The 27,596-nt window shown below is 37.3% G+C and overlaps 1 protein-coding gene across 1 annotated transcript in view; it reads right to left on the bottom strand.

The window, feature by feature from the left end:
- The window catches only part of MALRD1 (MAM and LDL receptor class A domain containing 1), a 573,786-nt gene that overhangs the window by 225,093 nt on the left and 321,097 nt on the right, over window positions 1-27,596 (bottom strand). Inside the window, exon 30 of the mRNA XM_055545367.1 lies at window positions 1,916-2,099. Within this exon, the coding sequence (XP_055401342.1) occupies window positions 1,916-2,099 (184 nt within the window). The remainder of the gene's footprint in view (window positions 1-1,915; window positions 2,100-27,596) is intronic.

The following is a 27,596-nucleotide window of genomic DNA, read 5'->3' as shown; positions in this document are numbered from 1 at the left end:
CCCAGGTAGTTTGACTCCACTCCTTCTTCCTAACCACCATTCTACACTGTGTCTCTGATGTTTTGTCAAATACCATTCTCTTCTAAATTAGCAATAGTAGAAAACAACCTAGATCAATGTATACACTAATTTGCTTCTTATTACTGATTTTTCACAGGCCTCATTTTATTGGCATACAGTTTAAAACTAAGAAAACCAAAAAATTATTGCTTTTTTTTTAGTTCCAGACATATGCAACAGCCTGGCTATTTAAAAAACGGTTACTTCTTCCTAAAATATATTTGACATACAATTGACCATATTCACTACAATTAACCAAAATTGCCTCTTTATTTATGACATAGAAAGACTTAAAAGTACTATATCACTAAATATAAGACAATAAAGTATTAGTAAGGTGAATGAATGTTCAATTGACTTGAATGCATTATAACCATGTAAATTTTCACAGGACTTTAAGAGAAGAACAAAAAGAACTTCAACATGAAACTTGGCAAAACTGGAATAATAACTCTCAAATTTTTTTCTGCACTGAATCAACCCATCCAAGAATCATTCTGTTTCCCTTGAGAGGAAAAGAATCTCTCCTGTTTAATAAAAGCTTCTTTCTAAAAATCTTAGATAAAGCTTTGAAGAGTTTCTCCTTTGGAACTTGCCAGAATCACTTATAAATTGAGTAACAAACTATAATGGAAATTTAGCATATTACTAGGAAGTTACTAGAAAAGCACTAAAGAAGCACATTCTAACTTCTAAGATACCTTTTCATGATTATATTTTCAGATCCCATTTTCTGTGGTCCAGGAATCCTCTTCCAAACACCTCCACACCCAAACCCTGTTTTCAGATTCTCTGCTCCCTAGATTACCTAGGGTGCATACATTCTGCTTTTATGTAATATGTATGTGTGTGTGTGTGTGTGTGTGTGTGTGTGTGTGTATGTATGTATGTGTATGTGTATACATATAATAGCTGAGTCTCAGTGGCCTTTGCTGGAAACACAGCAGAGGGGTGGGGGACTCAATAAAAGACTGACATCTAAGCAGAAGGCTTTTCATAAAGAAAGCAAATGCTCTAACAGCACCAAAAACCAAAGTCATATTTTCAAAATGTCTCAGTGAAGTGATATTTTAATATGAAAGCAGCAACGGAATTAAGCAGCACTCAGGTTTAGCTCTTCAGTCCCAGGGGCTTGCCTCCAAGGGAACCAGCATAGGAAACCGCAGAAGGCGTATCTTTCATGGGCAGGACATACCACACTGTACTATTTCGTAAATCAGATGGAATAACTTCTCAGAAAGAAACTTTGAAGTTGTGAAACTGTACAAATATATTTATAATTATTTTTGACCTTTTCTGTGTAGTTTCATAAAGAGAATCTAAGTATAATTATGCTTCAGATTTAGAAGTGTGATAAATGATAACATATTTTTCAAAGTATTGTTCACTGGCTAGAGTAGCCTTTTAGATGCCTTAAGTATAGCTCTCAGTTTAAGTTCTGCTTGAATTATGCCTAGTTGTATATACTTCTTATATCGCCACTAACTTCCTATTTTCTAACCCTTTCTACTGGTTCATTTAAAATTAATTACATAAATGTATGTGAATATTAGGCTTATGGTTTAAATTGTGTTGAAAAATAAATTCAAAGAAAAACACTCCTACATGTTAGAAAAAGACGATAACATAGAAGGAAGAGAGGAATTATCTTTACAATCAAAAGATGGAGAAACTGTTATCTCTTAACATGGAACTGTAAATTCAACCATCATAAAATCATCTCTTTCAATTGATTTTTATGTACATACAGAACATGAAGTTCATGCAGTTGAAGAACATTTTATAAACATGAAGCAAAGATAAATGGCTAGGTTTTATGTGTGCTTCCAAACAGCAGAGCCTTCCAGAAACTTACCAGTCATGCAGTTTTCAAATTCAATGTCATCAATTGCAGCTCCTCCTCCCAGATCCCGTGTACGGAGACCTTGAAATATGACTTCGAAATTCCTTAACTTTCCTAGAAGGATGACAGCCTTTTGCCAGCGATCACCAGAGTTCTGATTATTTTCTTCCCATACTTTTGATAGTCCTTTCTCTGTCTAAAGATAAAGAAGTTTGCATTAGGCAAATAATTTAACACAAAAGAAGGAAAAAACACCAATTATTTAGAACACGAGCATTTGACCAGTGAAAACTGATTAAAAAGCTGATAATAGTCATGGTATACTTTACCCCATTGAAACAGAGGCCCATTAATCTATTAATGTATTCCCAAAAGAAATATGAGCAAGACTTGTAAACTTGTTTCAATATTTTCAGAGACATCATTATTAGCAAGTGAATACTCAATTAATTCCACTTCTTCTTGCTTGCATGCAGAGTTCTCAATGGATAGTTGATGGAGTCTGAACAGTTTACTGAAGCCCTGGTTTTACTGCTCTAGGTACCCTGCCCGCCAATCTTCTATGCACATTCTTTAATCATTGATACTGTATTGGGTTGGCCAAAAAGTTCATTACGGTTTTTCCATAACATCTTATGAAAAGCCCAAATGAAATTTTTTGTCCAGCCCAATACCTTTCTTTACAGATCTGAAATAACTTACAGACCTGAAATAACTTAAGGAAAGAGAAAAGAGAGAAGAAAGGAGGAACAGGTGGGAGAAATCACAGATCCCTGATAGATATAAGATATTGTGAAGTGAATGGAAAGTGATCACTTCTAAGATGGTATTTCAAAAATTCTATTAGATGATTATATGATTTTGGCTATTTATAAAATTCTACTATGATTATTACATAAGGCTTAACAGTATTTTAGAGCAAATTCTTCAAATTGTAAAGGAAAAATTAATTGTCTAAGAAAACATTTAAACATCTCCCCTCAAGACAAACGTTTCCTTGGCCAAGGGAATATAAAGAAACTACAAGGGACTAAAAATAACTGTACCCATGCACAGGTGGAGTAAATTATGAACAAGCTACACAAAGACTAAAACCCAACTGCCACTTCTGAGGTGCCAGGAGCAAAAGCAGGGACGGTGCATGATTCCTGCACAACAGTACCACCAAGGGCGTGGGCAGACCCCCCACGCCATTCCTCAGCCCACTTAAGGGACCCAAGCAAGGGAAGCTGGCGCTTGTTTTTGCTCCCTGATGCTGTAGCACGAGTCCCAATGAAATCTTGGTTGAATTTCTTGTCTGCCCTCTTATCAATTTCTATTGATTAAAAAGTTCAAGAACCCAAATTAGTAATACTCTGAATGTCAAAGTTTGGTCTGCTAGGAGTACAATATTCTAATAGATGAATAATCCAAGTATAACATGACATGACAAGACATAATGTGACATATTGCATAATCTTAACAATAACAACAGCAAAAAAATGATGTTAACAGTAAACTAGAATGTAAGTCAGTTGATCACAAGGACAAGGCTTAAACTGCATGTGTTGCTCTTTGCTATTCTGGGCATAGTCCTTATTGGGAATTCAAGGTTAACAAATCATAGCAATGGATATATAGCAAAGAAAAACAGAAAATATATATAATTATGTTGATGTCCCCAAAATTAATAGTTCAGGGTCTAATACTGTGTTTTTATGACAAATTCACAAGTAAACTTGGTCACTGAAACTTATAATCAAAAAGGTGGAATAGAGGAGAATATTTAATGGAATGGCATCTAGAAAATCAAATAAGATGTTCCAACTGATTTATAGCATATAACTGAAATACATATTTTACAGATCTTTTTAAAAAATATATGGACTGAACAAAAAAAAAGAAATGCTTGAAGAGGAGATCCAAAGGAGTTACACATTTATAGTCTTACCCTTTTGGGAAACTAATGTTAATAAATGAGGTGGCTGACACCTCATTCTGTTGAGGGAGGCACAGATCAATCAGTCAAGCATCTCTTCTGGGGAATTACAGAGAGAAAGTGGAATTCTGTATTAGTTACTCTAAAATTAACTTTGTAAAACAACCAACAGTACACAGATAGATCTTTCAACATCCTCCCCAAAATAACAAACAAATTTTTACACCCAGAAACTCCTGTAGCTTCTGCATTGAAGGGGATGAGAAATTCACACCTAATTAATGAAAATTCATATCTTTCTAATGATTAAGGAAGAGAAGCTTTTTCAAGGTTAGTCTCTGACTATCACCAATGTCTTAGCGATTTGGAATCAAAGGAATGATTAGTTAAATTAAAGATTAAAGTAGAAAGTGTTTGACAACAGCATAACATGCATAGATAATGATATAAGTCTCTTTTAATTTGCAAACTTAATTCAAGCTCAGTGCTCAGTCATGTCCAACTCTTTTGGACCCCATGGACTGTAGACAGCCAGGCTCATCTGTCCATGAAACCAGGTAATAATACTGGAGTGGGTTGCCATTTCCTCCTCCAGGGGAATCTTTCCAACCCTGGGATTGAACCACATCTTCTGTGTCTCCTGCACTGGCAGGCAGACTCTTTCCCACTGAGCCACCTGGGAATATATTGCTAATTTGTCCTGTTAGTTGCAGAAGTTTATAGAACCACTTCTATACTATGCCAATCACCAAAAGGGTTTTCCAACAAATGCCACCAAAGAAGGTTGTGTGATCACTTTAACCAATAAAATGCACATCATTTCTTTACTCTGACAGCAGGCCTTCTAATAAATGAGAATTAATTAATATATTTGTTCTAATTTTATATGATAGGAAAAGAAAATGAGGGTTAATGGATTGACCTGTTGATGGGTTACTGTAGTATATCATTTTAATATATTTGCTCTCATTCAACTCTGGATATAACATATCAAATCATGTCCCCTTAAATATCAAAAGTAGCCAATTCAAATGTGCAATGGAGATTTATTTATTGACTTATTCAGATAGTCTTCCATATATTCATCAAACATTTGATGCTCATACATTTGCCATATATGACATTAGACACCAGGAATAAGAAGGTCAAAAGAGAGGGGGCACTTACCCTATAATGGTAATCATTTAATAGAGGTGAGCCATACAAAAAATTATTAGTATAAAATTAATCTAGAAACAAAACAGAACTTTAAAACATTTAATATACACAATTTAAAAATATATAAATGTATCAGATCAGATCAGTCACTCAGTCATGTCCGACTCTTTGCAACCCCATGAATCGCAGCACGCCAGGCCTCCCTGTCCATCACCAACTCCCGGAGTTCACTCAAACTCACGTCCATCGAGTCAGTGATGCCATCCAGCCATCTCATCCTCTGTCATCCCCTTCTCCTCTTGCCCCCAATCCCTCCTAGCATCAGAGTCTTTTCCAATGAGTCAACTCTTCGCATGAGGTGGCCAAAGTACTGGAGTTTCAGCTTGAGCATCATTCCTTCCAAAGAAATCCCAGGGCTGATCTCCTTCAGAATGGACTGGTCGGATCTCCTTGCAGTCCAAGGGACTCTCAAGAGTCTTCTCCAACACCACAGTTCAAAAGCATCAATTCTTCGGTGCTCAGCCTTCTTCACAGTCCAACTCTCACATCCATACATGACCACTGGAAAAACCATAGCCTTGACTTGACGAACCTTTGTTGGCAAAGTAGTGTCTCTGCTTTTGAATATGCTATCTAGGTTGGTCATAACTTTCCTTCCAAGGAGTAAGCGTCTTTTAATTTCATGGCTGCAGTCAATATATATCGTCTATATAGCTAAAAGTAACTAAAAATTATCAAGTCAAATTTGGAAAAGTCAGAAAAAATAAAAACTACAAAAATTATTTGACCTTTATTCATTTTTAAGATAATAGAGCATAGATTCCAAATATTCCAGTTAAATTTTCTGTGTTTGGCATGTAATGAATTATTTCTGCTATTAATACTTTTTGAAACTTCAACAATTTTTTAAACTTAAAATATGCTTAAATAAACATAATGCTTACAAAAGATTAAGCACATACAGGATACCAACACATTGAGCAAATAAAGGGTAAAAAAGATGCAATGTGATACAGGAATAATTCTGAACCAAAAACAACAACAAAAAAGTCATTTAATACATGTCTGGCCCTAATTACTGGCACTGCAGCCAAGTTTTGTCTTCTGACTCTAGACAAGATTAAAATATTTATTAATGATGCCATGTAGTATTAAAATCTTTCATAGCCATTATAAAATATTTTTATACTTTTTTTTAAATGGAAAGGAATAGCTACAGTTTAGAATAATATCTGTATCTAGCAGATAAATATTGGGCTGGCCAAAAAGTTCATTCAGATTTTTCTGTGTAAGCTCTAATGAAAAAACCCAAATGAATTTTTTGGCCAACCCAATATATATAATTCTCTAAATCATCTAAATAGTAAGTCTTAAAAAATTAAATATTAGAATTTTATATTTTTTACTATTCTAAACATTTTCAAATGTTTAAAATTTATATATAGTTTAATCCTATTTTGAATTTTCAAAAATAGGATGATATCAAGCATAGACTATTTTAAAAGTGCATAAAACCTATTCCACAGAAATATCTTGCAAATGGCTGTTATACTGGGAGTAAAATCTATAACCAGTGGCTCTTATATTTACAAGAGGATTTCTGTCCTAACAACATGACTTTGAAGTTTAGATTAATGTATTCACTGAACAGTCATGTGTGGTTTTAGACATATATTCACTGAAAACATTTTAAACAATATGTCCTCATGTTTTGTAGAGTAATGTTTCTTTAAATTCAAAACATTTATTTCTTGATAACTTTCTTTAAAGTTTTAGGCAACTAGCATGGGACTCAGGCAAAGCAGGCAGTTTAATGCAAAGTATCGAGATGAATAAAGCTGAAGTTATATAATTTTTACAATCACTTTTTTTTTCTTTTTATCATTCTGATCTTTCTGTTTCCTGGGAAACAGGATTCCAGAATCACAACTTCATTTACACTGTACAAGAGAGAAAGTTTAGTTTCTCTTTCAGTCATATACACACGCAAATCTGATATATACATATATATGTATGTATATGTATATACACACACAAGTATTTTTTTTTCCCCCCAAATAAGCAACTGTCTTTTTATCTTCAAATGTCACCTTGGAGAAGCATTCATAGGACCTTCAGGGTGGGTTTCGTTCTCACTCACATTGCATCACCCTGCTTTAATGTTTATAGCACTCTCACTTCTCATTTTCCAATATTATCTTATATTTTAATTATTTCAGTAATTCACTGTCTGTCTTTCCCACAATTTAAAGTCCATGAGGACAAGAGCTTTCTCTATCTTATTAACCTCTAGATCTCCCAAGCCTAAGACAGAGTTTGGCATAATGTAGGCACTAAAAAAAGCTTCTTTTTAATCAGTGAAATATTTAATTCAAAATGGTGAATTAAGACGTTGCATTAAATTGTTAGTACCAGCTGAAAATAGGTTCAGTGCCTCTTTATAAAAATTCTACTGGATTTCAGATTCTCTGAAAAGGTAAAAACTGAGGTACCATTTCATGCCAGTCAAAACGGCTGCTATCCAAAAGTCTACAAACAATAAATGCTGGAGAGGGTATGGAGAAAAGAGAACCCTCTTACACTGTTGGCACGAATACAAACTAGTACAGCCACTATGGAGAACAGTGTGGAGATTCCTTAAAAAACTAGAAATAGAACTGCCATACGACCCAGCAATCCCACTGCTGGGCATATACAGCGAGAAAACCAGAATTGAAAGAGACACGTGTACCCCAGTGTTCATCGCAGCACTGTTTATAATAGCCAGGACATGGAAGCAACCTAGCTGTCCATCAGCAGATGAATGGATAAGAAAGCTGTGGTACATATACACAATGGAGTATTACTCAGCCATTAAAAAGAATACATTTGAATCAGTTCTAATGAGGTGGATGAAACTGGAGCCTATTATACAGAGTGAAGTAAGCCAGGAAGAAAAACACCAATACAGTATACTAATGCATATATATGAAATTCAGAAAGATGGTAACGACAACGCAGTATGCAAGACAGAAAAAGAGACACAGATGTATAGAACAGTCTTTTGGACTCTGTGGGAGAGGATGCGGGTGGGATGATTTGGGAGAATGGCATTGAAACATGTATAAGATCGTTTGTGAAATGAATCGCCAGTCCAGGTTCGATGCAGGATACAGGATGCTCGGGGCTGGTGCACTGGGATGACCCAGAGGGATGGTATGGGGAGGGAGATGGGAGGGGGGTTCAGGATGGGGAACATGTGTACATCCGTGGCCGATGTATGGCAAAACCAATAAAATATTGTGAAGTAATTAGCCTCCAATTAAAATAAATGAATTTATATTGAAAAAAAAATTAAAAAAATAAATTGCAGAGCTTGTCATAATAAACATTTAAAAATTGACTAACAGATAAATTCTCTCAACAGTGAGTCACTACACTCATAGAGATAATTTCCTGAGACCTACTATAGTTATTTTAACTCTTAGGTGATACAAAATGGAGGAAGAATTATTTATAACAAGGACTAGGCTATAGAGCTGATTATTCTTACAAAGTTACATTCAGAATGATTCTTGCAAGGTCCTTACTCACTTAAAAGAAAGGGCTGCCTAACCCAATTAAAATTCCCAGTCTATGATACTGAAGGTGATATCCTTCTTAGTGGTTGATGGCTTGTTTCTGCTGTCTTTCACACTACATTTGGTTCCTGAAGGAGAAAAACGTTCATACGGGTGAACTTAGAAGAACAATGGGGAAAAAAATAAAAATGAGGAGTCTTTAGGAAGCATCTGACACGAAGAATAATAGAGGAGGCAGCAGGTCCGAGGCAGAATGTCAGTCATGAATGATTGTATCTGTCCCTTGGCACACTGCCGTTCACCAGGGTTGATAACCACTTGATGCGAACAAAAGAACAGCATTTTATGACAAAATCATTGGACATAACTCAGCTCCCTGTCTTCCTCCAGGGGTGGGAAATAATGAGAGAGAAAATAAAACAAATATATGTGTGTGAAACAGCATATGTGTACAAAGGAATGGCAAACTTCAAGCTAAGATTCGTGCACAACTTTTTCTTCCAAAGGAGACACAGGTATACAGTGTTTATAACACATGAATAATGGTCTACTTTCCTTCAGGAAAGTATTAAAAGAGTAAAATTCTCAATCTAAAATTCTCTGAAGACCAATCCTAATAGCAGGCCCAAAATTATAGGTATAAAGGTATTACTACCTAGAGAAGTATATATTATGTGTGTATAAAGAGTGAGAAAATTTTCTGACTTTAATAAATCATTGAATTCACCAAAACAGTATTGCTGTTTGTATTTAACAAACAAGTCAAATATATCTACACTTTTACACTCAAAATATATTACTAAAATAAAAATTGCAATTCAAAAATAATTATAAACCTAAAATCTGCATATAAATATGAAAAAAGAACACTAGGATGAGAATTAAGTCAATAACAAAAGAATAAGTCTAGTCATTAAATCACTTGGAATAGGAATTAACTAGGAAAAACAATGGTTTATTAAAGACTAGAACCCCAATATGATAAAATGAAATTATGAGTTTTCTACTTACTTAACTGATATGTTGAGTACTAAGCCTAGGTCAGACATTCTTCTAATTGTTGATAAAATGTTATAATGATAAGAAACACAACCTAATATTGAGCTTGTTTTACATAATCTCAAAGCAGGTATGTGCTCACTACATTGCAATATTCCCTACTGCAAGTAATGAAGGAAATGAACATCTATGATTCAAATGAGTGCTGAATTTTAATTTAAATCAATTATTATTAGGTTCTTGTATATGCTGTTAATTGAGACGGGTGTCAAGAAGAAAAATAAGCAGCTGTTATTATTTAATTCAGTTTAGTCGCTCAGCCGTGTCTGACTCTTTGTGACCCCATGAACCGCAGCACGCCAGGCCTCCCTGTCCATCACCAACTCCCGGAGTCCACCCAAACCCATGTCCATTGACTCAGTGATGCCATCCAACCATCTCATCCTCTATCGTCCCCTTCTCCTCCTGCCCTCAATCTTTCCCAGCATCAGGGTCTTTTCCAATGAATCAGCTCTTCGCATCCAGTGGCCCAAGTATTGGAGTTTCAGCTTCAAGATCAGTCCTTCCAATGAACACCCAGGACAGATCTCCTTTAGGATGGACTGGTTGGATCTCCTTGTAGTCCAAGGGACTCTCAAGAGTCTTCTCCAACACCACAGTTCAAAAGCATCAATTCTTTGGCGCTCAGCTTTCTTCACAGTCCAACTCTCACATCCATTCATGACCACTGGAAAAACCATAGCCTTGACTACATGGACCTTTGTTGGCAAAGGTCTCTGCTTTTTAATATGCTACCTAGGTTGGTCATAACTTTCCTTCCAAGGAGTAAGCATCTTTTAATTTCATGGCTGCAGTCACCATCTGCAGTGACTTTGGAGCCCCCCCCAAATAAAGTCTGCCACTGTTTTCACTGTTTCCCCATCTATTTGCCATGAAGTGATGGGATCGGATGCCATGATCTTCGTTTTCTGAATGTTGAGCTTTAAGCCAACTTTTTCACTCTCCTCTTCCACTTTCATCAAGAAGCTCTTTAGTTCTTCTTCACTTTCTGCCATAAGGGTGGTGTCATCTGCATATCTGAGGTTATTGATATTTCTCCTGGCAATCTTGATTCTAGCTTGTGCTTCCTCCAGCCCAGTGTTTGTCATGATGTACTCTGCATAGAAGTTAAATAAGTGTGGATCACAACAAACTGTGTGGATCACAATAAACCGTGGAAAATTCTGAAAGAGATGGGAATACCAGACCACCTGACCTGCCTCCTGAGAAATCTGTATGCAGGTCAAGAAGCAACAGTTAGAACTGGACATGGAACAACAGACTGGTTCCAAATAGGGAAAGGAGTATGTCTAGGCTATATATTGTTACTATTTAAAGGACTCACAAATAAATAGAAACAAAAACACCATGTAACGATTTAGCTTGAGTGTGAGCAAATTCCATTATATTACAGAAAAATAACACAGTACTTGAGTGGAGTTGCAGTAAAATAAAGGATCTGTGTGAAATTAGGAAGGTGTCGTAAAGAGTGTAGTATTTGTATGGGCTTTGAAACTGCACAGAATACCACCAAGGGCATAAAGTATATGAGGACATTCCAAGTAAAGAAAATCACATGTGCAGGCAGTAGGCTATGAAAGTATTGAAATATTTTGGGAACCTTGAATAGCCTGATGTGATTAGAATATCAAAAGTATAATAAAGACTGAGGATGTACAACTCAGATATAGAGATCAAGACCATACATTGGAAAGTATCTTTAATTTCATTGTGAAGGTTTAATCCAATCCTATAACCAATATAAAGCCGCCTACAATTTTTAAATAAGGGAGTAACCTGATCATATCTGCTTTAGAAAGATCTGTTCTTTAGTAGAAAGAGCTGTAGATAGTGGGAAGGGTGGATCCATGGCAACTAATCCTGGAGCTTTAGAGGAAAGAAATTCTGGAGCTTTAGAGGAAAGAAATTCTAGAGCTTTAGAGGAAAGAAAGAGATTTGATATGCAAGTGGGTTGAGACAGGACATGTATCATCAAAAGGTGTGACATGCAGAGAGCAAAGCCTGAGGCATCTAGGAGTAGACATTACTGTGGAATGAATGGGAGGCTTAAGGGACTTCACTGAAAAATCTAGTTGAAACTAGAATTCAAATTCCTAATGGAACTGATCAATATAAGTATTAATACATGGTTTCCTCAGTAGTCCAAAACCAATAACTAGAATTAGAGCAAATTCACGTAAAGAAATGCTTTTTGGAGTTGTTGCCAAGCTGGGAGTTCACAGAGAAGGAAAAAGAGGATGTAGGCAAACATATGCTTGTGTTTTATAAAGAAAGAATACCTTTGATGAAATTAACAAAAAGTGTAGCCTACAGTGAGAATCAGGTGAAACTTCTAGAGACTATTCATCCATTCCCCTCCTAATCACCAAAGTATTAATTTCCCAAAGACTCTCTCCCTACCCCAAGAAGACATGAAGATTGTAATGGAAAGTGATATTAGGTCAAACTGTTCTTTATTCTGTCCACAAGATGGGGACATTGATCTAGAACAGTTGACACTGAGCAGGGCTTCTGGACAGGTGATGAGAAAGAGGTCAAGTCTTTATAGCTCCTAGTGTTAAAGGTAGGCAGGTGGTGCAGTGGTAAAAAACCTGCCTATGAATGCAGGAGACCAAAGAGAAGTAGGTTTGATTCCTGGGTTGGGAAGATCCCCTGGAGGAGAAAATGGCAACCCACTCCAGTATTCTTGCCTGGCAAATCCCATGGACAGAGGAGCCTGGCAGGCTACAGTCCATGGGGTCACAAAAGAGTTGGACATGACTTAGTGACTAAAACAACAAACAACCTATTATTAATCTATTTTGTAAATAAAGAAACTGAGGCTCAGAATACTTCAGAAATTTGAAACTGAGAATACATGGCAAGAAATATTAGGATAGAGCAGAGGTTGGACCCAGATTTATGTGAATCTGATGTCCATGCCACTGCCTGCTGCCTGAAACAGGAGAGCCATGCTAACAAGAATTTGTAGGCAAAATATGGTTTAAGCCTCTGCTAAGCCAAATGGAATATTTCTCTTTAAAACAGTAATAACAACACTCACTCTATAATTTATTATCTGGACATTTTAACTGCTGAAATGCAGGGTAAGAGCTAAAAAATGAAAGTTTGATTTGCATTAGCCTTTCAATTTATTATGTATATAAAAATATGACTGCCATACTCATTAAGGTTTAATATCATAAAGAACTGTGCATGTCCTTTGAAGCCTTGGGCAGCAGCACTGAGACCCAAATGCTTACGCGTGGTGGACTAATTACTCAGCAATAAATAGTTAAAAGTTTACTAAGGACAAGAATAAGGAATAATTATCGGATTTATTTATTCATGCCCTTGTTCCAAGGATGAAAGGTAAGGATACAAGAGTATAATAAGATGAAACTAAGTGATAAATATGTCGTTAAGGAAAAACTCATGTGGTAAAACTTGCAAATTCTAGTACACTGGCCTGAATGTTGGCCACAGAGACTCCTCAGAGCTTCATGTGTTAGCAAAAAGAACACATATGCACCCACACACAGTCTAAAATAGGAGGGTAATTAGAAAAGGCAGAACATATTTAAATCATGAAAAAGATACAAAGTTCTATTCATAGATCAGAGGTACCATAATTTCCTCTCATCTATCAAAGACTAAACTTCTAAAAATGAATGTGGCCTTAGCAGTCAAGAATCGCACAGCAGTGGAAGGAGAGGGTGGGACGAAGTGAGAGAGTAGCATTGACATATATACACTATCACACGTGAAATAGCTAGCTAGTGGGAAGCCGCTGCATAGCCGCTCAGCCCTGAGCTCTGCGATGACCTGAGCGGTGGGATGAGGGCAAAGGAGGGAGGTTCAAGAGGGAGGGAATATACATATACATGTAGCTGATTCACCTTGTTATACAGTGACAACTAACACAACATTGTAAAGCAATTATCCCCCAGTTAAAAACATAAATGCATTTTTGATAAAAAAAATATGCAAAAAAAAAAGGAAAGTCACAGCTTCCACGAGGCTTAGCTAGAAGGACAGTGCTGCTTTCTGTAGGTATTTCCCATTCCTTAAACCACACAGTAAATGATAACTAAACTAAAATCTCTCCGTATTTGCAAACTTGCCTCATCTATACTACTTAATTTATTCTGCACTCAATGCAATGTAATGGAAATAACCCAGTTCTGTACTACGAGTTTCACTTTCCTCATCTGAAAAAATGAGAACTATCATATTTACCTTGTCATCTTTTGTAAGGATTGGAGATCCAGTGTTTAGAGCTTCTAATACCATGCTTTGACATAGAAGACATTTACATTTTACCAATATATGTTCACTGATGCTGCTGCTGCTGCTGCTAAGTTGCTTCAGTCATGTCCGACTCTGTGCGACCCCATAGACGGCAGCCCGCCAGGCTCCCCCACCCCTGGGAGTCTCCAGGCAAGAACACTGGGGTGGGGTGCCATTTCCTTCTCCAATGCATGAAAGTGAAAAGTGAAAGTGAAGTCGCTCAGTCGTGTCCGACTCTAGCAACCCCATGGACTGCAGCCTACCAGGAGGTCCTACACGGAGGTCCATGGGATTTTCTAGGCAAAAGTACTGGAGTGGGGTGCCATTGCCTTACACATAAACATTTATTACTAAGATCTATAGCAAATAAAAAATATATTTCTAAAACATAAATCATGATTGTTTAAATGCATTAACTCTCACCCTATTTTCTTTCCAGGGAAATATTCTAGGAGTGAGATGAAGAAAAATAAAAAAAATAAAAAATATATATGTATTGAGTTGGCCAAAAAGTTCATTGCAGTTTTTCTGTAACATCTCATGAAAATCCCAGATGAACTTTTTGGCCAACCCAATATATCTTTATACTCAACGATTAGATTAATGCCCTAAGATTCAGTGAAGAGGGGAGACTAACAAATGGGCTGGTTGCCTGTGGCTCAAAGACTCTAAGGACAATAGTCTGCAATCATTACACTCCTAACACCCTGGATCCCAGAGGTCTTCACATGAAATTTGTCCTGTCAAGAAGTAGAGTATTCACAAGTATCTCAGAGGTCTTCACCTGATATTTGTCCTGTCAACAAGTAGAGCCAAATACTCACTGGAGGTCTTTTCACTCTTACTTTCCTCTTCAGTTCTAAACAACTCAGGCCAATGCACAAAGCTCTTCTTACACAGCAGACAGAGAGGCACAGAATCACTTGTTTTTTGTTTCACTCTTGCAGTTCACTACAAGGCATCACAAACAATCACACCTTTCTTCCAATTATACACTTGTCAACCTGTGGCTTACACAACACACACACACACACACACACACACACATACACACGGCTTCCCTGGTAGCTCAGCTGGTAAAGAATCCGCCTTCAATGGGGCAGACCTGGGTTCAATCCATGGGTTGGGAAGATGCCCTGGAGCAGGGCACGGCAACCCACTCCAGTATTCTTGCCTGGAGAATCCCCATGGACAGGGGAGCCTGAGGCACTACAGTCCATGGGGTTGCAAAGAGTCAGACATGACTGAGCGACTAAGCACAGCACAGCATACACACACCAACACACACATACACACACACACACACACACACACATAATGTTACATGCATATAGGTATGTACAAGTATGTACACATAACACCATACTTGAGTTTGACTCTGTGACCCTATGGACAGTAGCCCTCCTGGCTTCTCTGTTCATGGAATTTTCCAGGCAAATAGTACTGCATCTTTCTAACCCTGGGATCGATCCCACATCATTTGTGTCTCCTGCACTGGTACACAGATTCTTTACCACTGGCACTACCTAGGAAGCCCCACATATATACACACACATATGTGTATCGAACATAACCTATTCAATGCTACGATTTCTTTTTTAACCTTGTTATGTAACTTTAAAAAAATATTTTATTTTTATTAATATATTGATTTGGCTGGGCCAGGTCTTAGTTGCAGCATGCAGGATCTTCAGTTGTGGCATGTGGGATCTAGTTTCCTGACCTCCTATCTTGGGAGCTTGCAGTCTTAGTCATTAGACCATCAGGGAAGTCCCTACTATTTCTTGAGCGTCACCAGAAACCATTGTTTTCTCCCACAGGTGTGATGCACTAACGCTAAAGGGAAGAAGGAAGACATCATGGATAACAGGTGAAGTTCAAACTCAGGTAAAAGTCAAAACAAACAGCCAAAACTGTACCAGTAAGGCTAAGAATAAGGGAAAGACTAATTCTTAAAACTGATAAAAAGGGCTGAGGTTTCTCTCACATTGTCATTTAATATCTGTTGAAGGGCAGATCTCCATTCGCTTGGAAAGCCCCTCAGGCAGATGAAAAGATAGGGAGGAAATAGCCCCCAATCACTTTTTAATGATGTGATTAAATATATAACTATCATATTTAAGATGGCAGAGCTCAGAATAATTCAGGTCAACCATCAACACACTTTTGGAAAAGTGGTCCCTCTGTTCCAATCCTACCCTCTTAACCTTTGTTGCATTTTTTAAAAATTGTATTTCTTTGTATCTCTTGATGGTCAGTTTTATTGTCAGAGACCCAGACTTCTCTGGTACCTGATGTTAATCTGGTGGCTGATATCTGCTGCCAAGCAAACTAAGCTCAGAATTTTATCACTTTTCAATAAAGTCCATTTCCATACTCAGAAAGCAATCACTCAGAGAGTGATTTTTAAAGCAAATGTTAATACTTAAAGCCAACACAATCAGGGGAGTTTCTGAATACAGAAGCAGGTTGTAGTGAACTGTCCATTTCACAAAAGCAATAAACATCTTTGTGTAATATTTTAATTGTAGCATTGCAAGTTACTTCATCTCTGGTTTTTGAAAAAGGGTCCCAAATAAAGAGGCAAAGCTCATGATAACATACATGCTTCTGTGTAGGACAGTCAGTAAAACCTCTTTTTCAGTTTTAAATTAAAATTAGTTAAGAGTATGTTAAGCAACAACTGGCATAGTTCCAAAATATGAGCTAGATTTCCAAACTCTTGGCTCATTTAATTGAATATATATTAATAATCTAAAAATTGTTTTTCTTATTTTCTTTTGTCTTATTTTAGCCATGCATGCTACATCAATCTCTTCTGTGATCGGTTTCATCCATATTTTTATGTCATCCATGTTAGATGAATGTCTAACATAAATGATTCATATGACACAATCATCTCATTTCACTCTTACTTTTCAGCCTGTTCCTAGGTCAAACTGTGTTTATTGTTAGAATGGCCATTCTTGTGCTGATTACAATTAGAGTCCTTGGTACATCCTGATCTTCATGTATGACAGAAGGAAGTGCTTTGGGGTGACAAGAAGCTGCCAGTTATATGAGTCTTTCTCAGCCTTGATAATTGTTAGGTTCTTCACATCACGTGGGGAAGGAACACACAACCTTTTACTCAGTACCTCAACCCCTCAACTTATTTTTTTCCTCTCTTCATTACTGACACCAAGGTTGGTTTTCTCATCCCTCTAAACACATGATGCCCTGCCACTGGAATCCCCTATTACTCTGATGGCCTTCCACGACACTGAAAGTGCAACCTGTACTTATACTTCTTACAGGAAGAATGATTCAATGCTTAGTGAATTTAGTTTATATTTCAGCTTCATTATTTGCATAAAGACCTTCATTATAGGGTGCTTTTCAGTGATTTTTAGTATCATATAACTTGAAAGTCTGTTACTCCTAAATCATGACCATTTGAATCAAACTACCTTAAAGATAATAGAAATAATTACTAGGATATTTGTGCCTAGAGTAGTATTAAATGTCTGTCTCCTGAAGAAACAGATTTAGAGTAAAACTAAGTGAACAGGATTTCATTTTACTATAGAACGGTGATGATACAAAATATCTAGATCTCTGCTTTGTGGAACAATTACAATTTTATAAAATATTCTAAGGAAGATTTAGCTGAACTTCCTATAGCAATTACTAGACTTCAGAAAACTTCAATTGGAATAAGCTTTTTTGTTGTTGTTTTTCAGTAGACTCGCAGTCTTTCCATTGTAAGGATCATCTTCTATCTTGACAGCATAGCCCAAGCAGCCAGGAATGCAGAGTTAGCACTGCATGGGCTCAAGAATATCATTAGTGGCTCCACTGCCCGGGAGTGGATTTGTTACAAACACCACCAGTAGAAAGTGAAGTCGCTCAGTCGTGTCCGACTCTTTGTGACCCCATGGACTGTAGCGTACCAGGCTCCTCTGTTCATGGGATTTTCCAGGCAATAGTACTGGAGAGGATTGCCATTTCATTCTCCAGGAGAAGCAGAGCCTGATTACAGATGGAACTGCCTTAAAGTGAGACAGAAAATGAGTGCAGACCCAGACAACACCTCTTGGGGGCCCTCTTGGCGCACATGGGTGAAGAATGAAAATGCTATCATTATTCTGCACTTTGCATTTCTCACAGAAATGTCCAGCCCAATTAGTGAGGCTTCATAAACTTCCCACATGGAAGGGAAAATGAAAATTCAGATGGATAAACTTCAGGAAAGCATTCCAGATAGAAATTGAAACCTGACTTTCTAAGATTATAAAATGCAGTAATTATTTTATATCGTTCCAATAAACCACAGATCCATTCTATGTCTCATCACTAGGTATAAAAAATGTAATTCTCATTTGTTACATTTCACTCTGAATCTGTAGCTCTGGAGCCAGAAAGCAATTACCACGCTATGCACAAAGATTATGCGGTAATAATTATCGTCAGTCTTAAATTTTCTCTAGCATGCTGGCTTGGAAGCATTCAAGCTTTTGTGTCATGACTTTTCCCCCAGATTGTAGCTCTCTTGGTTTTAGTCTATGCATTGCTATGCTTATTTTCTGTAAATGACATTTTTCATATCTGAAAGATATTTATCTGGCTAATACTTTTATTATTTCTTTGTTTGAAATTCATTTCTCATACATTGATTACTATGCTATGGCATCAGGGTATTTTATTGATCATAAAATTACAAAGATACTGCAGAGTGGCATTTTATCACAGGACTTCACAGTCAATTTTACTAAATAGTATTAGTGCCAACATGAAGTTAGGAAAGAATATAAATGGGAAAGAGACCACAGAGAAGCCATTAGACTTTAAAGGTTAGAGAAATGGATTTTCCTTTTCAAAATTTCTTGCTGGAAGAAATGCTATTTTTTTTTTCTGTATTAGTATCTTTATCAGTCTTCCAGAGGATTTTATTTATTACTGAAATCATTCACTGTTTTTTGCAGTGTTTTAATTATTTTTTTTGCGTCATCAAAGGCAATTTGCTACAGATGGGTCCAGTCATATGCTCCTTCCATCCTTCTTCTTGGCACAAGCATACTCATTTTGGCTCTCATCTTTGAAATCCTTGTATCTAAGCCAAACTCTGGACATGTCTTTCAAGTTAAGGGTTTAACCCTGTCCTAGTCCAAAAAAAAATACAATAATAAAATGCCATTGAAGACTAGAGAAGGATAAGATGAATTATCAAAATATTCTTTCTGGATTACTGACAAGCCATACAGGCCCTGGCAAAAGCATAAATGGTATTTTTAGCTGTATTAATTTCAGTGCAATATATAGAAATATGTTAAATAGAGCAGCAATGAATCGTTACTGCATTTGGTCAAATTTGAAATCATCAAAGGTGGTTCTTTCTTGCACTCTTCAGTGTGTAAAGCTTTTAAACATTCTCCAATTCTGGAGTAATTACCGAGGCACTTCGGTGTCTGTAATATCTTGTACTCGTTTCACTGTGGCCCCTAATCAAGAATTAAAATGCTCTCTTTTACGATTGCCTGCCTTTTCCTACAATGGCTTCAGGTGAATCAGGCACTACTCATTATTCCTCATTTAAGCCAGTGAGTTTGTTTACACATCTCCAAAGCCAGTCAGCATTATTATGTCAGTCAGTGCTTAGAACTAGAATGCATTAGAGAGTCAGGCTTCAAATTCTGGATCTCATTAGCACAGTTTCTGGAACACAGAGTATAACAAATTCTAGGTTTAAAACACACACACACACACGTACATACATACACACACACACTGAGGAATCCAAAACATCTATGGTGACAGGAAAAGATAATAATGAATATTAAAACTTTTATCCTTCCACATAATAGAGGGCAGAGAAAGTAACACTTAGGTACAGTCCTGATTACTGAAATTATTGCAAAATGAGAACTAGCCATATTCTATACATTAAACACAATCAAAAGTTTCTTTCAGAGTCACAGAGAGAGATCTCCTCTATGTAAGAAAAAATATATATTTCAATTCCCTAAAAGCAGTGTTTTAAGTGGAAAAAACATAACATTTAACTTTTTAGTTCTGAATCTTCTAAACTATAGCATTTATGTTTGAAAGCAGTATGTGTGTGGGGGTGGGCTGGGGCAGGGGGAGAAGTGGTGTGGACGTCATCCATTCACCTATCCATCTAGCTATATTATCTAGCTAACTAGATTACTACATAGCTAACTAGATATATCACTCTCCCAAGCACAAATATAATGATAGCGTGAAGGGCTTCCCTAGTAGTGGTAAAGAATCCACCTGCAATGCAGAAGACCCTGGTTCAATTCCTGGGTCAGGATGATCCCCTAGAGAAGGGATAGGCTACCCACTCCAATATCCTTGGGCTTCCCTGGTGGCTCAGCTGGTAAAGAATCTGCCTGCAATGTGGGAGCTCTGGGTTTGATCCCTGGATTGGGAAGATCCTCTGGAGAAGTGAAAGGCTATGCACTCTAGTATTCTTGCCTGGAGAATTCCATGGACTATACAATACAGTACATGGGGTTGTAAAGAGTCAGACACGGCTGAGCGAAGTTCACTATCAGCACATAGTTATTCTTGGAGATCTACATTTATCCTAGGATTTTACATTCTTTGTGATGATAAAACTCATATGAGTTCATGAATACAAAGAATACTGTCAAGATTTTTCATAGGTCAGTAGGTTTGCCTTAAAAGAAGCGAATCCGGGACCTAGAGATTGTCATACTCAGTGAAGAAAGTCAGACAGAGAAGGAGAAATATTATATGACGTCCTTTATATGTGAAATCGAAAAAGAAATGATACAAATGAACTTACAAAACAGAAACAGACTCACAGACTTAGAGAATGAACTAATGGTTGCTGGGGGAAGGATAGGACAAAGGGACAGTTAAGGAGTTTGGGAAGAACATTTATACACTGCGTATTTAAAATGGATAAGTACCTACCGGAACTCTTCAGTATTATGTGGCAGCTTGGACAAGAGGGGAGCTTGGGGGAGAGTGGACACATGTATATGTATGGCTGAGTCCTTCACTGTTCACCTGAAACCATCACAACATTGTTAATTGGCCATCTCCACTTTTAGTCACTCAATCTTGTCTGACTCTTTGCAACCCCATGGATTGTAGCTCACCAGGGTCCTCTGTCCATGGAATTCTCCAGGCAAGAATACTGGAGTGGGTTGCCATTCCCTTCTGAAGGGGATTGTCCCAACCCAGGGATATAACCCAGGTCCCGTGCATTCCAAGCAGATGCTTTACTGTCTGAACCACCAAGGAAGTCCCAATACAAAATAAAAAGTTTTTTTAAAAAAGTGAATCCACAGGCCATGCATGTGTTTGCTGTTGTAACCCCAGGGCCAGGCACACTAAGCAACCATTTCCTGAAAGAATAGGAAATGATTTTTCCTTATATCACATATTTATATCATATGTATATAACACGTTATATTACATACATACACATCTCTAACACATACATATGCATATATATGATATACATACATTAGATATTAGATATACATTATACATATTACATATACATTTTGTATCTGTATACAGCCACTCTGAATTGAGATCTCTACACTCAAAATTCATACACTGTGTAGAAGGAATGAATAAAAATAGCACTCTACAGTTACACAAGGCATATACAAAAATGACTGATATCAGTCTAGGAAAAGCACATTTTATTCATTTAGACATATTTCTTAAAACATATTCTATCCATTTAGATGTGTTATGTGTGCTTACTTAAGAAAAAGAGTTAGAGATTTGTGTTCCTGTAAATTATTATACTAAGGTTAATTAATGACATCACTTAGAAGTAAATTTGTTTCTCTGTCTAGAACTGAAACTGCATTTATTTTATAGGCTGTACTTGTCCTGTCATACTGACATATTAGTTGAATTCAATGGGTATTAAGCACCAAATAGTTCCCTCTCATTGTGCTATGTGTCATAACAAATAGTAAAGTATAAACTACATTTCTGAAACTCTTAAGTATTTACAACTACTCTGGGAAACATAAGTCATATATATATATATACATATAAATGTATATATATATATATGAAGCTATGACGCCATTATAAAATCATGGAACTTAAAAGCATGCACCAGAATCAAAGTTTAATTTATATTAAACTTATTGGAAATCCAATTCATTAAGTAATTCGATATGAGGCGAGGAACAGAACAGTTGGCATTTAAAGCTGTATGAGCCAGGACATGGAAGCAACCTAGATGTCCATCAGCAGATGAATGGATAAGAAAGCTGTGGTACAGATACACAATGGAGTATTACTCAGCCATTAAAAAGAACACATTTGAATCAGTACTAATGAGGTGGATGAAACTGGAGCCTATTATACAGAGTGAAGTAAGCCAGAAAGAAAAACACCAATACAGTATACTAACGCATATATATGGAATTTAGAAAGATGGTAACAATAACCCTGTATACGAGACAGCAAAAGAGACACAGATGTATAGAACAGTCTTTTGGACTCTGTGGGAGAGGGAGAGGGTGAGATGACTTGGGAGAATGGCATTGAAATATGTATAATGTCATATATGAAACGAGTCGCCAGTCCAGGTTTGAGGCATGATGCTGGATGCTTGGGGCTGGTGCACTGGGACAACCCAGGGGGATGGTGTGGGGCGGGGGGGAGGAGGGTTCGGGGTGGGGAGCACATGTGTGCCTGTGGTGGATTCATTTCGGTGTATGGCGGAACCATTGCAATGTTGTAAAGTTTAAAAGTGAAATAAAATTAAAAAAAAAAAAAAAAAGCTGTATGAGGAACGAAATAACCTAAAGAGATTCAAAGATGGAGAATAAGGAGGCAAAGATACTGTATGGAGAAGAGTTAGGAAAAAATATGAAGAGGAAAAGATGGAGAAGTTAAAGTAAAACCGTGAAGGTATAGTATCCCATAAGCTAAGACAAGGAAATGAAAGTGTTTCTAAGCAGGGGTGGTCACAGATGCCAAATACTGCTGAGCTGCCAAGCAACTTGGGCCCAGAAAGGTGTTAAGTGGCATTGGTGAGATGAAACCGGTAAACTTTCCAAGAGAAGATTCCGTGGAGTTTGGAAGGCTGAATATGAGTTGGTTGAGGAGTGAACACAAGTTGAAGATGGGAGTGCAAGAATTACAACTTTTTAACAAGTTTTTAACTTGTTTTTAACAAGTTTTTAACAAGTTTTCTGTGAACAGAAGCCAAGCAAAGAGGCGGTAACTAAAGCAGGAAATGAGACAGATAAGGAATTTTAAAGGGTTTTACAAGTGGATTGGATGATATAGTGAGAGGGTGAGACTGAAAACAGGAGAAAGAGCATCATTATATGGAAGCAAGTACAGAAGGAGAGAGAGATTATAATTGAGGACATACTGGAGAGGAATTGTATGCACAGTGATGTCAAAGTTGTTTTGGTGCCAACTTGAGAGCAATTCCATTTGAGAGGAATATGCAAGCTTTCCATGTTTGGACTTTTTTTTAACCTGGGAATGAGGAACCACTGAATAAATGAGAACATGTAACAAGAAGAGAACACGTAAACATCAATGAAGTTTAAGCTGGGAGTGGTTATCAGGATGTCCTTGTGACAGCCAGCCAAGATGGCCCACTCCCCATTGTCTGATATTTACTGAGTTCTAGCCTGATGGACTGCTCACACTGAAGATGTTGGCCTATATAACCAATGGGTAATCCTGCAAATGATAGTGGATAACTTCTGAGGCTAGTAGTTAAGCCACTCTGACTCTTGCCTTGTTCCTGTAGGCAAATTCCTTGACCTGCAACCAGTGCTACCTTATAAACATACAAAAAAATTGCTTACAGCCGGAAACAAGCCATAAAACATCCCTTACTTAGATTATTTTTCCTTAAAAGCTCCATTTCATTTAGCAACTCAATATTTGAGTGCCTTTCTTTTATCAAGACCAGTTCTTAGTGCTTGGAATCCATCTGTGAACAAAACAGACAAAAGTCCCTACTGCAAAATAAGGTTTATTGTTCAGAGATTACAAAGACCATGAACACACCCTTTTCCTACTGGCAATGTTACTTAGCCAGGGTTGTTCACTTCTTTAAAATTCTTATACTCTTCCCATAAAATATGAAAACTAAACTAGGATCTTTAAAAAAAACACTTCGATGAAAGTCTGCAGAAATCATCCATTCTCTAGGATCTATTTCTTAAAAGAGCACATTTATGAATTTTTAAAAAATAGAAATACCATGATCTGATAATTTTAGTAAGTCCTATTGAAAACAAAAATCCTGCTTTCTTGTCTGATCTACATGTAGAAATGACATTTTGATTGCCATTTATCATGTTTAAATATGATAGTTGATTAGCCTAATATACTGTAATAATACATTATTTATGAAAATACAAATCATTTAACAGATTCTCAAGAACTAGAGCGATTATATCTTTGAATTATTGATTTTGTCTAATAACTCAGAAAGGGAATCCCAATATCACTTTCTTTTTTTGGAAAGTTTACATAACCAACCTTCATTTAAATGAATACACATCTTACACTGATTTGAAGGAATGGTCAATGCCCAAATACAAAAAATCTTTTATGGCTGTGTGGCATTGGTACATGTGCTTAGCTGGTTGGCAGGCTATGCAGGTGGCGGTTCAGGCTCTTAGAATGTCCACCCAAGTTCCCCACACCCTGCCCATTTCCTGGTGGGCATCCTTTAAGTTTAGCTCTTTGACTCAGCAGAATGGTGAGCCACCCTTCATGCCCACCATACATAATTTGGAAGTCTCCTTTCCATTCCAATCCTATCTCTTTGGTTTTGAAGATACGATGCTATTTTTGGTAAGACTCCATAGTGTTCCATGCCCAGTTCCTTACAGCATGTCTCTAGAACCTCCATAATGTCTTCAATGTGTGCCTAGTTGCTCAGTTGCGTCCAACTTTTTGCGACCACATGAACTGTAGCCTGCCAGTTTCCCCTGTCCATGGCAGTTTTGGGGCAAGAATACTGAAATGAGTTGCCATTTCCTTCTCCGTGGGAATTTCCCAACCTAGGGGTTGAACCCGCATCTCCCGTGTCTCCTACCTTGCAGGCAGATTCTTTACCTGCTGAGCCATTGGGGAAGCAGAATGTCTTAGTCCTATGGTTTAGTTTATACCTCTGAAGTGGAGGAACCTGAACATGGGTTGGGAAGTGCCAGGAGTCTGAGTTTCTTAGGGAGAGACACCTGCCTTAGGGAGGAACACAGGTGAAGGTTCAGGATTCAGCTCAGGTATCTTCTGGTTAAAAACTGAGGTTTGACCAGAGACACAAAGAAAAAAAAACACATATGTAAAAGAAAAAGAGAGGATACTGATGTCTCAAAAAACATCTTCCACTGCAGGAGAAAACAAAACAAAAAATTAAGGAAAATATAGCAAAGTAAGATTGATGCTATAGATAAAATAGATAACTAGTGAGAACCTACTGTGTAGCACAAGGAACTCCACTCAGTGTTCTGTGGCGACCTAAATGGGAAGTAAATCAAAAAAAGAGGGGATGTATGTATACGTATGTATGGAGAAGGCAAGGGCACCCTACTCCAGTACTCTTGCCTGGAAAATCCTATGGATGGAGGAGCCTGGTAGGCTGCAGTCCATGAGGTCGCGAAGAGTCAGACACGACCGAGGGACTTCATTTTCACTTTTCACTTTCATGCATTGGAGAAGGAAATGGCAACCCACTCCAGTGTTCCTGCTTGGAAAATCCCAGGGGCGGGGGGAGCCTGGTGGGCTGCCGTCTATGGGGTCACACAGAGTCAGACACGACTGAAGCAACTTAGCATGTGTATGTATAGCTGATTCACACTGAGGTAGAGCAGAAACTAACATGGGCTTCCCTGGTGGCTCAGAACACAACACTGTAAAACAACTATACTCCAATAAAAATTAACTTTAAAAAAGACAGAGAAAATAAATCTAAGGGAGAATGAAGAAGAAACTTCTAAATATGAAGGATTAGAGGAGGCAGTTAGGAAAGTTTTGTGTTTTCAAATAAAAATGTTTCCTTCAATTACAATCCAAATAAATAAAATGAACCTAATTGTGCAAGAAATATACAAAAACCAAGGGGAAAAAAACAGTGTTGAAATTCAATTAAATAAATAGAAGAGCACAATAAACATTCAAGGACTCTGAGAATGCTCATGAAGTCCCTTTATTATTCATCCACTCTCCATCTACTTCATCACTCCCCACATCAGTTTAATTCCTCTCACATGTTAACATTCAAAAGTAAGTCTAAAATCTTATCTTATTTAGGACATGAATTCCCTTTGGTTGCGTTATCTCTGACTTAACACATTTAAAAATCATCATATCTACCAATGATTATTCTGTCTGTGCCATGTGCTTAATTATAATTTTGTTGCTTAAAAGAACAAAAAAGATGTTTTCTATACCTATTATTTTCATTTCAGGTGTAGAATATATTATGGTTTCAATAGGGTTGTATAGACTAGTTTGTGAAACAAACCATGATCTACAATATTGTTTCTACAGAAAAATGTGTTGCAAGTTTCAACCAGCTGATTTATTCATGATCTTTTGGAAAATAAATCATTCACAAATTTTGCGCTGCCTAAAAATGATATGAATTCTATCAATAACCTCAGATATGCAGATAACACCACCCTTATGGCAGAAAATGAAGAACTAAAGAGCCTCTTAATGAAAGTGAAAGAGGAGAGTGAAAAATTTGGCTTAAAACTCAATATTCAGAAAACTAAGATCATGGCATCTGGTCCCATCACTTCATGGCAAATAGATGGTGAAACAATGGAAACAGTAACAGACCTTATTTTGGGGGCTCCAAAATCGCTGCAGATGGTGATTGTACCCATGAAATTAAAAGACATTTGCTCCTTGGAAGAAAAGTTATGACCAACCTAGACAGCATATTAAAAAGCAGAGACATTACTTTGCCAACAAAGGTCCGTCTAGTCAAGCTATGGTTTTTCCAGTAGTCATGTATGGATGTGAGAGTTGGACTACAAAGAAAGCTGAGCACCGAAGAATTGATGCTTTTGAACTGTGGTATTGGAGAAGACTCTTGAGAGTCCCTTGAACATCAGGGAGATCCAACCAGTCAATCTTAAAGGAAACTAGTCCTGAATATTCATTGGAAAAATTGATGCTGAAGCTGAAACTCCAATACTTTGACAACCCAATGCAAAGAACTGACTCATCGGAAAAGACCCTGCTGCTAGGAAAGATTGACGGTGGAAAGAGAGGGGGATGATAGAGGATGAGATGGTTGGATGGCATCACCAACTCAATGGAACTGAGTTTGAATAAGCTCTGGGAGTTGGTGATGGATTGGGAAGCCTGGCATGCTGCAGTCCATGGGGTTGCAAAGAGTCGGACACAGCTGAGCAACTGAACTGAACTGAAAAATGATATGAATTCTGATGTATTTGGCCTGTAGTAAAGAATTATAGTGCATTCAAGATACTCTCTGCTCTTTTCATATTTATGTAGAAAATTATGCCATATATGGGGTTTCCAGGTGGTACTAGTGGTAAAAGAGTTGTGGGATCAATCCCTGGGCTGGGAAGATCCCTTGGAGGAGGTTATGCAACCCACTCCAGTATTTTGACTGGAGAATCCTCATGGACAGAGGAGCCTGGAAGGCTATAGTCCATAGGGTCACAAAGAGTTGGACATGACTGAAAAGGCTTAGCAAGCAAGCATTGCC

Source organism: Bubalus kerabau, chromosome 13 (genome assembly GCF_029407905.1).
Source record: "Bubalus kerabau isolate K-KA32 ecotype Philippines breed swamp buffalo chromosome 13, PCC_UOA_SB_1v2, whole genome shotgun sequence".
Lineage (NCBI taxonomy): Eukaryota > Metazoa > Chordata > Mammalia > Artiodactyla > Bovidae > Bubalus > Bubalus kerabau.
The sequence above is the reverse complement of the archived record's forward strand: the minus strand, read 5'-3'. Positions and strand labels throughout refer to the sequence as shown.